The sequence below is a fragment of the Callospermophilus lateralis genome, chromosome 2 (genome assembly GCF_048772815.1).
Source record: "Callospermophilus lateralis isolate mCalLat2 chromosome 2, mCalLat2.hap1, whole genome shotgun sequence".
NCBI classification, from domain to species: domain Eukaryota; kingdom Metazoa; phylum Chordata; class Mammalia; order Rodentia; family Sciuridae; genus Callospermophilus; species Callospermophilus lateralis.
Genome location: NC_135306.1, coordinates 212,377,491 through 212,393,640, shown reverse-complemented (window position 1 = coordinate 212,393,640; position 16,150 = coordinate 212,377,491). Strand labels below are relative to the sequence as shown.

Genomic DNA, 16,150 nt, shown 5'->3' with positions numbered 1-16,150 from the left:
TGGAGCCAGCAGCGACGCTCCCGGCACGCCCCGCGCCACACGGACCGGAAGTGAGTGAGCACTTCCGGCCGCCATCCCCGCGGCCCTGACACCTCGGCGCTCTCCCTGTCCCGGCTTACTCCTGCCATCATGAAGGATGTACCGGGCTTCTTACAGCAGAGCCAGAGCTCCGGGCCCGGCCAGGCAGCCGTGTGGCACCGTCTGGAGGAGCTCTACACGAAGAAGTGAGCACCGAAACGAGGGGCCAGGGCCTGTCCGAGACAGGCTGTGGGCGCTCGGACCCGAGGCGGGGAGGCCCGAGGCAGCGGGACGTGTGGGGAGAGTGGACGGGCTGTGCCAGGGAAGGTCTGTGCAGTCCTGAGGGTGGCGGCCTAGGACCAAGAGGGCAACAGCCCACCAGGACTAAGGAAGGGCCAGAGCTGGAGGGGTCTGGGATCTAGGGCCACTGCTTTCCTGCCCTCGGCGCTGTGACTGGGGCTTCTGAACTCCCCCTTCTTCTGGTGTCACTACAGGGGTTCGGTGCTGGCCTGTGCTTTTGCTCTTGACTCAGTCACAAGCACACTTTCAGAGCCAGGGTGCCACCCTTGTGGGGAAACAGCTCTTGGAGACTTGTATTTGGCCACGCCATAGCGTGAGTGAATCTACAGTTAGCCTGAAACCAAGGAGCCGAGGTTTTCCTTTGATTCTACAGCTGATCACGCAGGGTGCAACCACTGCCGCTCTCCCATTGTTTCTACTTTCTATAATATTTCACACTGGGCTTTGTGCCTCCAGAGATCTCAGAGTTTGAATTCCTTCAGAAACAGGGTGAACTTCAGAACAATTTTCTGTTGCTAAGCACCAACCTCTATCTAAATGAGTAGAGTAAATCGTTAGTTTTGGCCTAGACCTTGCTCATAGGGAAACACATCTGCTGTAGGAACCTTCCTGATGGATATTTAGCATAGAATCTTTCACAGCATGTCTTGTTTGTTATTAATGGTGTTGGGCATTGAACTTAGGGTTTCACACATGCCAGGCAAGGGCTCTGCCACTGAGCCACATCCCAGCCCATGCACAGCATGTTTTGATGCTGTTCAGTAGCCTGCTAATAGCAGTTCTTTGGAGAAAAGTATTAGTATTTGGCAAAAAATTGCTTTGTGGGTAGTATTTGTATTTATATATATTTATATTTTTTAGTTGTTGAACCTTTATTTTATTCATTTATTTATATGTGGTATTGAGAATCAAACCCACTGCCTTACACATGCTGAGCAAGTGCTTTACCACTGAGCCACAACCCCAGCCCAAAGTACTTTTTGTTTTTTAAAGCATTTTATCTGTACTGTTAAATATTGGCCTTTTTTTTTTAAAGAAATGTGCTGTGTCAATGTCCTGCAAGTATATTATTAGCTTATTTCTTCCTTCATGTCCTATTCATGAATGAGGAAATTGAAATTTGGTTTCCTCAACTTCTTTGAGATACTCACCTAATGAATAAAAGAGACTAGATTTCAGTTTAGCTGTCTGATTCCAAAACTCTTGTTTCCAGTTGAACCTCCTGATTTTTTTTTTAAGTAGTCTAAACAGAAATTCTCTGTTTCATAGCTGGGAAACCTGTGTTTTAGAGTAAGTCAGCTCTATGTGACATAAACATTGAGTGAAAAGAACTGAGGTCTATTATCATCTGTACTAGCCTTCTTCTGTACAGTCAGGACTGGTCAGCTTTGTTATCTGCTGGAACACTGAGGTTCCAGAGGTCTCGACTACCTTTTGGTTGATTATCTGAAGGGCCTTGTGTTTTCCAGGTTATGGCATCAGCTGACACTTCAGGTGCTTGATTTTGTGCAGGATCCATGCTTTGCCCAAGGAGATGGTCTCATTAAAGTAAGTGATTTGTGTCATATGAATATTATAAGAATATACTCAAGGACTTTTCACAATAATAGATGATAATGATAATGAACTACACATATTCAGAAATAACTTTTGTCTCCAGGAATGTTGTGAGGAGTTTGCATATTTATTCCTACTCTTCATCAATGTTGAAAGACAAATAGAATTCTTATCTCTTTATTTTTTATTGTGGAAGCAGACATGAGGGGTTAAGTAATTTTCCATAGGTCACAGCTAAAAAGCCACAGAAGAGCATTCAGTTTCTAAAATTCTAAACCAGGCCTGGTGTAGCCCAATGCATGAAGTATGTGCTTTCCATCCCCAGCACCACCAAACCAAAAAAAGAAAAAAAAGAAGCAGCAGGCACAATGGCATACGCCTATAAACTCAGGAGGATAAGATCAAAAAAGATCCTGAATTCAAGGCCAGCCTGGGCAACACAGCAAGACCCTGTCTCAAAAAGTAAATAAATAGAATTCTAGCCTAAAATACTGTCTTATAATGTACCCTGGTAAAAAAGAAATTTTTTAATTGCCGCTTTTGGAAAACTTTCTCAAAAATGGAAAATAAAAACCAGTTAGGGGACATAGTAGGAAACAGAAGAGAGATATTGCAGTAGGTCATTTTCTAGGTAACCCCTTTACTCCTCTCCCTCACCCGTGTCTGACTCTGCTTACACAGACATCTGTCCTGAGTAATATAGAAGACAGGGCACCTTTTGTACGTTAGTTGAGAATGGGTAGTTGGAGGGGGGACTGCACAATATCATGCTACCTCAATAATAGAGCACTTTTAGAATTTTTTCAACAGGAGGAATAAAGAGGATACATACTGTTCCTAGCCCTCTTCAGATCCCTAACAAATCCCCATGGGTGTTTTCACACATGAAGCCTCCTCTTTGAGGTCTTTCCTGACAGCTTACTCTTTGATGACTTTCTCTGATTTTGAGTTAGATATTGTTATATTATAGCTAGCTTATAATTATAGCTTATTTCTCCTGAATATGTTACTTTATAGTGCACATAATAAAGGTTACCACCTACCTTATCATCATTTTTTTCTTGTTTTTTAGTGGTAAGTGGACACAATGCCTTTATTTTTATTTATTTTTATGTGGTGCTGAGGATCAAATCCAGTGCCTCACCCGCCCCAGGCAAGCGCCCTACCATTGAGCCACAACCCCAGCCCCACTATCAATTTTTATACCCATCAATTTGACATTTTTCTACCCAAGGAATTTTCAGTTATCTGTGAGCCTGAAGATTTTGCTGAGCATTTCATCTTCTAAATCATGTGGAAAATGAAAAAGAGCTGGGAGTGCTTGTACATGTCTATAATTCCAGCAGCTCCAGAGGCTGAAATAGGAGGATCATAAGTTTGAAGCCTGCCTTAGCAACTTAACAGAGACCCTATCTTCAAAATAAAAAGGACTGGGGATAAAGTGGTAAAGTGCACCTGCATTAAATCCCCAATCCAAAAAACAAGTCCTAAGACAGATCTCAATACTTGCACTCCATGATTTTACATTATAAAGACATATAGTTCATAATTATTGTATGCTTTGCTTTCTTTTTTGTTATTTTTCTTTTTAGTTATGCATGACAGGTGGATGTATTTGACATATGCATATGTACATGGAGTATTACTTCCCACTTGAGTGGTTATACATGATTTGGAGTTAAACTGGTTGTGTTTTTATGTATGAACGTAGGAAAGTTAAATCCAATTCATTCTATTGAATTTCCCATTCCCATCCTCTCCCATTACTTTCTTATCTTTAAATCACTTTGACACACATGACAAAGAATTTGTTCAACCTCAGGTAATGTGACATTCAGGTCAACAGACTTGTTTTCTTTTTTCAGGGATAAAATAGTCCTCAAAAATTGTTCAGAACCAGCCCACATAATTGTAACATGAATGGTGTTCATGAATTTATAGTCACCAGAAGAAATTTTGAGTTCCTGGACTTGGTAGACTTCTTTGTTTAAATAACTCCAAAAATTATTAGAGGTGTTAGAAAATTAAAACAGTGACAACTGGGCTTCAAGGAATGAAGAGGTGGATGTTTGGTGTGGAAGAGAACATTCCAGATAGGAACAAATTACACCATGTTTCAAGAGTACTTCTGAAGCACACAGAGTGGGAGGCACTGAAGACTGGTCTCTGTCCTAAATTTTTAATGTAAATGAGGACGATGTCTTTGAAGTTGTTCCTGTAGTACACGGGTTACTTTGTTTAGCTGGATGTGTTCCAGATGTAAATATCTAACTGTCACAGGGACATTTCCATCTTTCTCCCTGCATATCCAACAGGAAGTTCAGGTTCTTCTTATCCAAACTGAAGCTTCCTTCTCCCTACTTGGCCCACACCGGGCATTCCCTTTTCCTGCTTCTCTGGTCACCAGCCCAGGAGACACTTCTCTGACCAGCTGACGTCTGATCAAGTCTGATTCAACTTACTGACAAACGTCTCTCAGACCCTTTATCCATCCTTACAGCTGTTGCTCCCCTCTCTGCCCTGAACTGGTATCACTTGCCATCTTCCTTGCAGTCCTCTCTGTCCTCAGTCCTGTTTCCCTCCCTGGTCCAACCTTGCCTTTAGAACCGAGACCAATCCTCAGTGCCTCCCACTCTGTGTGCTTCAGAAGTACTCTTGAAACTCGGTGTATTTGTTCCTATCTGGAATGTTCTCTGCCTCACCAAGCATCCACCTCTGCAACTGCTCTTCATTCCTTGAAGCCCAATTGTCACCATGTGGGAATAGCCTTTGGATCCTCTCATTTGGCTGACCTTCTTATTTGCCTTTTTCCATTTCTCTTAAACTCATGTTATTGTCATTCATTCATTCTCCACTATCCCAGGAGACCCCTGAAAGCTCAGGATTTACCTCATTCTGTGTCTGCAGGCCTAGCCAGGGTCTGAGGATGTAACCCAGTATATGTGAGTGGCTAAGAAATTTAGTAATGAGACATAACTAGCCTATAGCCTTTTAAAATCTGAAGGAACACTGTTCTGTTGGATTAGTGGACATTCCAGGTGGACAGTTTTTTGTACTTGGAGTACCTTGGAGAAAGAGTATAGGAATTGGTCTTTAGAACAGTGTCCTCATTTCCAAAGCCAGAAGGAAACCCTGGTGGTGGGTTTTGTTTTGTTTTGTTTTTAGTAATACATTGGTAGTCATATATATGAGCTTAAGTTCTAAGGTGGGTGTCCTGCCATCAGCAAACATGTACGCAGCACTTATTCTGTGAGTAAGTACATGTGGTGAGCATTGTGGTTTGGAAACCCAAAACTTGATAAGAATGGTGTTTAGTCTGATTTTGCCCAATGAAAGACATCCTGTACTTATTCTCCACGATTGGTTCCACAGCTTTATGAAAACTTCATCAGTGAATTTGAACACAGGTAAACTCTTTTTGTCACTTTTTTACTTTGCAAATGAGTCCACTGATACTCCTTGACACTCAGAAATGGGCTATTTTATATTTTAGGGTGAACCCTTTGTCCCTGGTAGAAATAATTCTTCATGTGGTGAGACAAATGACTGGTAAGCCTCACTTTATTTCATAATGGAGTAGATTCAAATGGTAAAGTGCCCTTCAACTATAATTTAATTGAAGTATAATTGGATAGACATTATCAAGCCCTAAAGACTATCCTGCCTAAATGTGTCTCAGCTGCTAGAAACATACTATTGATGAGTCTTCTGACTTAGTTCTTTTTCTTCTAGATCCTAATGTGGCTCTTACATTTCTGGAAAAGACTCGTGAGAAGGTGAATGTGGGATCTGAACAATACTTTCTGGACTATTTGTGACTTACAGTTTGTGTCCATATTCTTAGAAAGCATTTGTCTTCCAGCTTGCGGGTTGGGTTACTGCACAGGTAGGGGCTCGCTTTGAGGTTGGTTGGTTGTCCTGGTTTTTGAGATTCCACTGTGCTTCAACATCTTCAGGTGAAAAGCAGCGATGAGGCAGTGATCCTGTGTAAAACAGCAATCGGAGCTTTGAAGTTAAACATTGGGGACCTGCAGGTCACCAAGGTGAGATTCTATAAGAGATTTCTCTGACTTAAGAATGTTTATTTAAAAATACTTTTTAGGTTACAGAAAAGTTGGGAAAGTAGCACCAAAAGCTCTCATGCCTTTGGCCCAATTCCCCATTGCTTTTTACTGCCTTTGCCTCATCTTTCTGTGAGTGCATGCATACTTTTTCCAAATCATTTACAAGTAAGTTGCTGATATGATGCTCCTACTCGTCATCAAAAGAGCACTCCCTGTGCCCCTATTTGTCCCTCTTCTCAGGACTCCCAGGGCCTCAGCTGGGTTCATTATGACCGCCACTGCAGGTCATGTGCTGCTCCCCCATTCTCTCTCTGCCCCCTAGATTGTTGTTGAAGTCTCCTGTCTGGATTTATGCCTTTCTTATTTTCACTTTTATGCAATTTGAAGGACAAGTGTCAATAAGAGTAGCAGCAAAAACCACACATGTGGTTAGTCCACCTTATTTAACCAGAGCCTGGGTGTATTTTTTGTTTTGTTTTGGTAATGATAACATTAAAGAAAATTTAGCAATAATAATTAAAGTGTTCATGTTCTCATTGTTCTCATTGCTTCCCAGTCCTAGCCCATATGCGTACTTGTTACACTTTGTTCTAAAGTACTTAAGACACACCAAAAGCTATAGAGAACTGTAAGGAATACTGTAATGAGCACTCTCCTGCCCCAGCCAGCTCAGGACTAAAGCAGCACACATGCTCCTCCCCCAACCTGACACTTTCAGTCCTGCTACTTCATCCTTTCTTAGTGGTTAGATGAGTGTCACTGAGTCAGAGTTGAGTCACTGTGTTGATACGTGTAACCAGTTCATTTTTACTCGTATGTAGTGGTTCGTTGTCTTAAGAGTTTCACAACATACATATCTGGTCTCCTGTGAAGGGATTTGGTTACTGATGGCTTATCAGCCATTCCATTCGTGTGTTTACTTCTGTAAAATTGCCTCTGTCTTTTGTCCATTTTTCTATTGTGTTCTACCAACCAATTTGTAAGAGTTCTTTATATTTCCCTGGTCATAATTCCTGTGGGATTACGCATGCTATAATTGTCTTTTCCTAGTAATAAGTTGTCTTGGGGGTGTCTTGGTAACTGAGACAGGAGAAAAGGCAAGTTCTGGGAAACGTAGTGAGACCATGTCTCAAGACATATAGAATTTGGGGGGTAATTCAGTGGTAGAAGCACTTACCAAGGCCTGTATTCAGTCCCCAGTACTACCAAAGAAAAATACACACATACAATAAATATATACGAATATTTATATATCACCTATGTACTTTTTGCTGTGTTTTGTATAAATTGAAGGTTTACATTTCTCCATGTTTGCCTTGGTGGCTTGTGCTTTTCATTTTTATATGACATTAAAAATCTTTAAAGTCAGAAGACAACTTTACTACTTGTGTGTAGGAAACAATTGAAGATGTTGAAGAAATGCTCAACAACCTGCCTGGTGTGACATCAGTTCACAGTCGTTTCTATGATCTCTCAAGTAAATACTATCAAACAATCGGAAACCATGCATCCTACTACAAAGATGCCCTGCGGTTTCTGGGCTGTGTCGATATCAAGGATCTGCCAGGTACGTGGCCTCTATGGTTCATGTCACACTGGAGCATGTTCTCATGTAGCAGCTGTAAGATGGCAGGGAAGCTTGCCCACATGGATTCATCCCTTTGGGAAGAATAGGTGGAAAGATTTCTTTATGCTTTAGTTTCTACATCATATTTGCCTGCAGCATTTAATTCAGATGACAAGGCTGGTTCCTCCCAACCCCTGTGCTCCTTCTCCTCCAAGTGTGTTGTTGTCCAAGTCAGAAATCTTACAGGAAGTACAGCAGTGTAAGTACTTCCTCATCCCCTGCAGGATGACGACTGCCTCAAATCCCTGACGCTGAGACCCTTGTTCTGAAATTGAATCTCAGATCCATGGGAATGAATTATAGTCGTTAAAGGGCCTGAGTGTGGAAATAAGTAACCAGAGAATTTGGGGGAAAGTGCAAAGAGTGTGTATTTAGAAAGATAACTTTTACATAATTTAGATGTTTCCCACATTGTATAGAAACCACTACTTCTTAAATACGTTGATGAAGTTTTGATTGTTGTATCTCAAAGTGTATTGAAGAAGCAACTAATGCAGTCAAGAGGTATAGGACTGGGCTGCATGGGACAGCAAGCAAATGAATCATAGTTTGGAGGAGAGGGGCTGACTGACTGGGATGTGAGACAGTGGAGTGGCAGTGTGACTCCACAGCACGCGAAGTGTTGGAGGAACTCATTACTTCAGGAGGTTGTACACACTGAAGAGCAAAGAGATGCATATATTTAGGGGAAAAGTAATAAATGAACATTCTTTCCACAAAACTTGTAATTGTGATCCCTGATGTAATCCAGGTCAGTCCAGCACTTTAGAAGAATCAACCATACGAATGCTTTGTGAGGTTACCATTACCAAGAATGGCTTCTCTACTTTTTGTTATATGTGCTTTTTAATGCCAAATTGGACTAGTGTTTGTTGACTTGGGTTTGTTGCCATAGTGTCTGAGCAGCAGGAGAGAGCCTTCACACTGGGACTTGCAGGACTTCTTGGAGAGGGGGTTTTTAACTTTGGAGAGCTCGTAAGTTGATCCAGGCACTAATTCCTTGGCATGGGTTGGGAAGGGGCGCAGGGAGGAACTGGCCTTCTACCACCTGTACTGTCTGTCCCCACAGCTCATGCACCCTGTGCTGGAGTCCCTGCGGAGCACAGACCGGCAGTGGCTGATTGACACTCTCTATGCCTTTAACAGTGGTGATGTAGACAGGTTCCAGACTCTGAAGACTGCCTGGGGCCAGCAGGTGGGTCCATAGGCTTCTGGCCCTGCTTGTCCTCTCACATGCCCACTGTCCAAGAGTGTTGGGCTAGCATCTTCCCCACACACTGCAGGCACCCAGGCGACCCTGGGCATGGAGGAACCATGGCAGGCCTGGCCTCACACAGAACAAGGCGTCTCATGGGCAGTGACTGCACTAAGGAAAGTGGAGGGTGTGTGGGGGAACAGAACACAATGCACTTTTCATCTCTGCTGAGTGGAGTGGGTGTCAGAACCCTCCCAGCAGAAGTGCTGTGCTCTTTGTGACCATGGGGTGGGTGGAAAGACATAGGAGGAACTGAGCACTCTGCTGACAGAATAAGTGTGAGCAGACAGGTGATGGAGTAGGAGGAGGTGTGGTGGTGGGGAGAAGAGCTCCAGGAGTGGGGCATCTAGGTGGTAGGGATTCTAATGTTAGACGCAGACATTACTAAAATGTTAACTGTGATGGGAATCATAGTTGTCTTGTTTTTGTACTTTTCTGAAACTTTAAATTTTCGCAAAGTTTACAACAACTTACACCAGTTGTTTGCAATGGGGTAGGGTTGTTAAGGTGCTATGAAGAGGCAGAAGCGTCAGGCCCCATCAGGCCTGGCTGTTCCTGGTGACACATCACTGTCTCAGCAAAAAATGTATCACTCAGAAAGGGAGCCGTAGCCAGGCATGGTGGGCTGAAACGGGGGGATCACTTGAGCCCAGGTCTTTGAGACCAGCCTGGGCAACATAACAAGACCTTCTCTTAAAAAAAGTGAGAAGGGAGGAAGCTGGCTAGCCATAGCAATTTAGAAGAAGAAAAGATACTCAGAGGTGCATGCTCCCTATGCCTGTCCAGTTCCTGTGCCAGGGTGTGAGCTGCCACTCAATGTGGTTTAAGCCACCTGTCCACTCTCCCTGGCTGGCTTCACCTTCACCTCACCTCTGTGGAGAGCCCACACTGCATGGGTCTTGCAGAAAGTGTTCTCGGTTCCTTGCAAGTCAGTCTTTCATTATAAATTGATCACTTGCTCATTGATCTGTGTGAACTCCAAGACTCGGGGTTCTCCTCAGACTGCACTTGCACTGTGCTCATAAGCAGGCAGTGCTACCAGGGCTGCCCAGGATAGGTCCTTTGTCCTCTACTAGCAGTGCCTGGTGCCACGAGTCTTGAAAGGCCTTCTAGTGTCGTAACATCAGTACATACCTCTTACAGATCACTTCTCTAGAGAAACAGCCTATCAGTCAGTCTTGTCTTAGATTTCATAAGAAAGGGAACCTTCAGGTCACTGAACTGTTAATGAGCCTCAGCAGTCTGCAGTGTACATGTTTGGATCTTCCCCACAGCTTTTTTTCCATCCACCGTGTAGAGAAAAAAAAACTGAGAACCCAGGTAAGGTCACTTGGTGAGCACAGACATGAGAGTCAGCTCCTCTTTCTGTGCTTCACAGCCTGACTTAGCAGCCAATGAGGCTCAGCTTCTGAGGAAGATCCAGCTCTTGTGCCTGATGGAGGTAAGTGGCACCAAAGCCACTGCTGTGCTTCAAGACCTCGGTCAGTGAGCAGTGAGTCTCCCATCTCCTGTGTGGTGTTTCTTCCTCATTGCCCCGCTCCTCGTCTTCCCATAACTGGGACAACCCCTCAGACAGGTCTTCCCTCCTGGGTAGTCTGAGCTGAAAGAGCTGCCCCTTCCTCCCGATGATAGGGCACATCCTCTCTGGTCTAGTGCTTGTCTGTCCTTTCCCACCAGAACGTGAACTTCCTCAGGAGATGGAGGTTCTGTTTTTGGTTCCCCACAGTATCCCCTAGTCTTGGGATACATGATGGCTTCAATTACCTGTTCAAGAAATAAGTAGTGGCTGTTGTTGAAAGTTCCTGCAAAGCTTATTTTCACCTTTAACCTTATTATTAAGCGCTGAAAGTTTGTTCCTAGTAGTAAGACATATGACACATTAAGAAAATTTTATTGTATGGGGTACTCAGAAGATGATCTGTGCTTTTAAAATGTATATACCTATCAGATCTCAGCCCATTTTTGTTTGGAAAAACAATTTTAAGTAGTTAATCAGCATTTTTTTTTTCAGATGACTTTCACACGACCTGCTAACCACAGACAGCTCACTTTTGAAGAAATTGCCAAAAATGCTAAAATCACAGTGAACGAGGTACAGTTCTTAGGCTTGGGGTATCACAGCAGCAGAGCTGCCACCTGTCAGAGCAGGGCACTGGGTATCTGACAGGAGTCCTCCCACACAGGTGGAGCTGCTGGTGATGAAGGCACTCTCGGTGGGGCTGGTGAGGGGCAGCATAGACGAGGTGGACAAGCGAGTGCACATGACCTGGGTGCAGCCCCGCGTGCTGGATTTGCAGCAGGTGAAGCCACTGAGCCCCTGGTTTGCCTTTGTTGGGTTGGGTTATGTCTGTGCTGTCTTGGTTTCATGGGGACGGAAGTCACTTAGGAAGAAGGCGTCACGGTACACATGGTTTGGGGAATGGATTATTACTGTGGGGACTGAAGCCTTTTCTTAGAACCCAGTTGATGCAAGCCTAGGGTCTGACTCTACACTTAGAAGCTTATTGTGACAACAGTGTTGGTTGTACTGATAAAGCCTTTTAATCTTAAAAAAGTCTTTTAATCTTAAAATTGGTGCTCTGATCAAACATGTTCCTGGTTTCATGGTCTGAGCACGAATCTATCTTATTCATATTTGCTGGAAGTTTAATCCTGTGGATTTCCTCTATTCTTGCCTGTTTTCTTTAATGCAAGTTTTTAAAATATTTTTGTGATAAGAATTGACCTGGGTGATCCCATTGCACACCCCCATCCCAGCTCTGATATCCTCAGTTCTGCCCCAAGAATGAGTTAGAGGTTAGACCTGCCCCAGTTGGCCTGCGGCTCCTGCATATCTTAATGCTCTTGTGGCCCTGATTTGCCCTCAGATCAAGGGAATGAAGGACCGCCTGGAATTCTGGTGCACAGATGTGAAGAGCATGGAGATGCTAGTGGAGCACCAGGCCCATGACATCCTCACCTAGCACCCTGGTGCCCTGTGGTTCCCACCTCACCTGGGAGGCACTTCTGTGGCCCTGAAGCTGGCAACAAAGATCTGCATTGAATTGGGGTGTGGATTTGGATCCTGTTGGGAATAGGGACTACTCACTGTAAAAATGGTGGACTGTCATTTATGGGAGCCCAGCCACAGGGGAAGGCTCTTGGGTGGGGGTGTCTTAACCTGCAGTGGGGTAGGGGTCTCCAGGCCTCAGGAGGGAGGGCAAAAGTGAGTGGGAAAGCTCTCAAGTCTGCAAACACCCCAAGGTGGGTCTCTGTCCCATCCACCCATGTGTGCATATTTTCCAGTGCGTTCAGGATGTTTCTGTAATAAACGCCTTCACTTTACCCTGCTTATGCTTCTGTTCTTGGTCTTACCTTCCAGGATAAGCCTGTGCCTAAAGAGATGAGAAAGCCTGAGCAGAAACTAGGGAGGGCTTGGTGGGGATGTGGTCTTGGCTCCCGTCCTGCCACATACAGGGGACTGGGGCAGAGCCTTGCTCTTGGCTACCAAGCAAGTAAGTTCTCTTTATCATCGGGAGAGACACAAGGGTGTCCATTCCCTCCTCAAGCCCACTCGGGATTCCTCTCAGACATAGGTTTCCACACCAGTGCCACCTTTCCTCACTGGTAGCTGGTCACTTCTGTACCCCAGCATGCCCCTTTGTTGACATTGAGACAGCTCCCAGACAGTCCAGTGTTGGGTGTCTGCAGGAGACTCCCTGCAGTCCCTGGGCTGGACATGGGTACATAGAAGAGTCAGTGTGAACAGCAGGTAGAAGAAGGAGTTTAATGTGCTTTTCTAGGACTGCCCAGGTGGCCACAGGGCCTTCATGCTACAGAGCTCTTCTTGTAACTCTCCAGATGGGATAAAACCCAGCCTGCTGGAACCAGGAAGCTCACAAACATGGTCGAGATCCCCACAGCCTGCTCCTGGTGGAGGAAAGCACATGAGCCCATGAGGCCTGGTCACTAAAGGAGACTGCCTGCCTGCCACTGCCCCCCACACACTCCACTCCCTCTGACTTGGGCCAACTGGCTTTCTCCCACATGCCTTCAGGCTGTTCATGTGTACCCTGTACTGACATCTGCTGCTGTCCCTGAGGGCGGCCTTGAAGACCAGGAGGAAAGCCCTGGGTTCTGGGCCCAAGACCCTGGCTGCTCTCCACAGAAGGACAGCAGTACACACTCCCCTCCGATACCTCTGGCCCCACATGCAGGGTGCCGTGCTGTATGGAATGGCAGAAACAACTGAGATTCAAACTGCTTGTAAATAAGTACAGGCCTTTCCATGAAGGATGATTCCGTTCAGAAGCCTGGTGGGGAGGTCAGCTTCCACCCGCTGCACCTGTGTGTCTGTGTGTGTCTTTGAAGGCGGGGTTAGAGTCCCTCCTGTTGACTTTAACCCCCGGAGGCTTAAAGGCATATGCAGCCTGGACTCAGGTCTTAGCTACATGACCTTGAGCAAGTGACCCTGTAAACCTTGATTTGTTTATTCTTAAAACACTGCTCTGGAGTCAAAAGGGTTAACGTACATCTTGGCTGTCACCTGTACTCTCCTTGACCGTCAGCATCCCTGCTCTTAACCCTTTCACAGACAGCAAGGTCCGCACAGCATTGAGTGTCCTCTGACCACTGGCCTTTGCCAAAAAGTGAGGCCTGAGAAGGGGAGCCTGGCCCACCACTGAACTCGGCAGCCACTTTGGGAGGCTGTCCTGCAGGGAATGGCTTTAGGACCCCTTTCCTGGCATTCAAGACAATTGTCTGGACAGAAGCACTGACATCCAGCACCATGGTCGCCTCCCCATTAATAGCCTGGACTTGTGTTTTTGCCCCCAAACCTAGGAAATGGGCCAAGTCCTCAGAATGACCTACTGCTGTCTTAGAGGTCACTTACCATAGGAGAGGTAGGTGTTCTGGCCGGCTTGGCAGAGATGTGGGCCTTGGGAACTGCCCAGCATCTGAGGGGGGCTTGGAGCAGCTGGGTGATAGGGGGCAACCTCAGCATGGTTCTGGGGCTGAGTTCCTTCCCAAGTCAGCTAGGTGTCCCAAGGGCTGAACGTCCTCTGCTCACTTGGTGTCAGGTCTTTTTATAGCTGGGAGGAACTGCAGCTGTCCCCTCCTGTCACAGGGCTTGGCAGAGAGTAGGAGAGGCCTGGCCTGGTGTGCTGTCCCCGCATGACACCAAAAGGCTGTGAGCCCTTAACAGTGTGGATAGATGTAGACCTTTCTAGAGAGAACTGTCACTTATTTGAGGAAAAGGAGGATCTCAGTGATAGAGAAGGTCCAGAGGAGTCAGGCTTAAGCATGCAAGAAGGAGAAACTGATGGCTAAAGGTGAATCTTAGCTCTTAGGTGCCAGCCCCTCAGTACCATGCAGAGTTCCTATAAAATTCTCCAACCTGTGGATTCCTCGTGCAGCCCAGCCTCCCCTTCTTATATTCCAGGAGAGCAGGCACTGACTGCACAGCAGAGGAACAGGGTGAGGAGAAGACACTTTCTGAGTGCCAGCTATGGGCCGGGACACTGTCTGACCCCAGACTCCTGTGCCCAGCTAAGGCACCCAGGGCTGAACATGCTGGGCTGTCCAGTCCTGGTGCACAGGCCACTGAGCAGGCTCCATAGCTTCCCAGGCTTGCTCCTTGCTTCTGCAGATAGTGGTTGTCCATTCCTTTGCGCTGCAAACAGTATCGGTATACCACTGACACAGTCTCTGTCAGTGCTGCCCACTGCTTCCCTGGGGGCCTGTCTACACTGCCTCCCCACAATGACCATGAAATGCAAGTTCAGTTCCCCAGCCTAGCTCTTGGCTGCTGGTTTCCCTCCCTCCTCCAGCCCCTGCCCGACCTCCAGTGGCACCAGGCTTCTCTCAGTCTCTCTATCCACCTCTCCAACCTCACCTGGCCATAGTCCAGATAGCCTCAACACCCCCAGCTGCTCCTCATTAATCATGATGTCTGGAATCTGTTAGTACGTGCTCAAACCCCACTTTATGGTCCCATTTCTAAGGCCCTGCAGGGCACTCTCTCCTCCCTCACCCACTTCAACTGTGCAGACAAAATGTCTAAGCAGCAGCCTCAGTGCCCCCTGGAGCTTACACTCCAGGTCCTGCCTACCAGCAGCACCACACCCCAGGGTACTGGTTCCTCACCCTCCCCAAGTCCCACTTCAAACGTTTCTTCCACCCCTGCTCCTCCCCCAGCACCACGTCTTGTCACTGCCTCTGCTCCACATCCCCCAACAGGCTCCACTGCCATTTCCCACACAGCACACCTCCATCCCCATACTGGTGCCTTGGTGTTCTCCTGTGTCTCAACAGATCATGAGACTTGATTCAGATGACATCTCCTCAGATAACATCTTGCTCACTGTCTGCTTCCTACCTAGAGTAGAAGCCCTGTGAGGCTGTGTGTCCACCACTGAATGTTTGGGGCCCAGAGCAGCAGAATATGGCTTAGCTGAGTTTTCAGTCAGTGTGGACAGTTGGGGCATCGGGATAGATGGATAAAGGGATAGATGGAGTGGGTTGGTGGGTAAGTGGATAGATGGGTGGCTGGGCAGATGGATGGATGAGTGAAATGTGTGAATTGTGGATGGATGAGTGAATGTGTAGATGGATGGATGAATGAATGTGTGGATGGATAGAAGGATTAGTGGATGGGTGGACAATTGGAAAAGTTGATACAAGGATGTATGATGTTTCCATCATGAGCCAGGCACTGTGCTAGATTCAGGAGATGCGAAGCTGAGTCAGGCATGAGAGAACCTGAAGGGAAGATGCTCCACCATCAATGATGCAGGATATTGTCATGATGGTAATAAAGGCCACATCCCAGAGGGTGTGGGATGCCAACCTTACACGTGACTGGGTCACACTCCCCAGCTGGGTGCTGAGGCGCTCAGTCACAGAATTGTGGTTGGTGTCTCGTGCATGGGTGTGTCTTGCTACAGCTCCATGGGTGAAGCTACACTCACCTGTTCCTTTGTGATATAACCCTTGCCCTGTTTAGGGTAGAATCTTCCATGGAAGTGCCTTGTGTGTGCCCCTTCTCTTACTGTGCCCTTGGGTGTGGCCTACCCAGGTGTCAGTCAACCTGCTGACAGTGGACATCATGAAGATACTCAGCCCCCTGAAACCTGACCCCTGGCCTCATTTGAATAGCTTCTCCTCAATAGAAGGGGTCAGCGTGTGCTCTCGCTCTCTCTCTGAGGACCCTTAGGTCAGAGGAGCTGTCACAGTGACCCCAAAGAAAAAGGTATTGTGTCTCTTGTGTGGTTATTTCATGTAGCCCAGTTTAACTGGAGTGACCCCTGAGCCCTTTAGTCGCGAGAACAGAAACCCAGCAAGAGGGTA

General features: G+C 46.3%; 2 protein-coding genes across 2 annotated transcripts; one reads left to right on the top strand and one right to left on the bottom strand.

Moving 5' to 3' along the window:
• Nucleotides 1–30: 30 nt before the first annotated feature.
• Nucleotides 31–12,145, top strand: Psmd13 (proteasome 26S subunit, non-ATPase 13). Its single transcript, XM_076847854.2, has 13 exons — nucleotides 31–224; nucleotides 1,788–1,866; nucleotides 5,248–5,282; nucleotides 5,369–5,424; nucleotides 5,608–5,651; nucleotides 5,832–5,918; nucleotides 7,335–7,506; nucleotides 8,462–8,541; nucleotides 8,636–8,761; nucleotides 10,200–10,262; nucleotides 10,833–10,913; nucleotides 11,005–11,121; nucleotides 11,689–12,145. Exons 1-13 carry the CDS (start codon nucleotides 130–132, stop codon nucleotides 11,782–11,784), a joined length of 1,131 nt encoding a protein of 376 aa, XP_076703969.1. The 5' UTR covers nucleotides 31–129; the 3' UTR covers nucleotides 11,785–12,145.
• Nucleotides 12,146–12,573: 428 nt separating this feature from the next.
• LOC143392060 (cytochrome c oxidase subunit 8B, mitochondrial-like) lies at nucleotides 12,574–13,889 on the bottom strand. Its single transcript, XM_076844928.1, has 2 exons — nucleotides 13,695–13,889; nucleotides 12,574–12,730 (listed from the first exon to the last, which is right to left on the bottom strand). Exons 1-2 carry the CDS (start codon nucleotides 13,803–13,805, stop codon nucleotides 12,629–12,631), a joined length of 213 nt encoding a protein of 70 aa, XP_076701043.1. The 5' UTR covers nucleotides 13,806–13,889; the 3' UTR covers nucleotides 12,574–12,628.
• Nucleotides 13,890–16,150: the final 2,261 nt, after the last annotated feature.

Excerpts from the sequence above, each read along its gene's own strand:
- LOC143392060 (XM_076844928.1), bottom strand. The coding sequence starts at position 13,805 with ATGCTGAGGTTGCCCCCTATCACCCAGCTGCTCCAAGCCCCCCTCAGA. Across the intron at positions 12,731-13,694 it reads GAACACCTACCTCTCCTATG|GAGCAGGCTGTGGGGATCTC; the intron begins GTAAGTGACCTC and ends TTCCTCCACCAG.
- Psmd13 (XM_076847854.2), top strand. The coding sequence starts at position 130 with ATGAAGGATGTACCGGGCTTCTTACAGCAGAGCCAGAGCTCCGGGCCC. Across the intron at positions 7,507-8,461 it reads CGATATCAAGGATCTGCCAG|TGTCTGAGCAGCAGGAGAGA; the intron begins GTACGTGGCCTC and ends TTGTTGCCATAG. Across the intron at positions 10,263-10,832 it reads AGCTCTTGTGCCTGATGGAG|ATGACTTTCACACGACCTGC; the intron begins GTAAGTGGCACC and ends TTTTTTTTTCAG.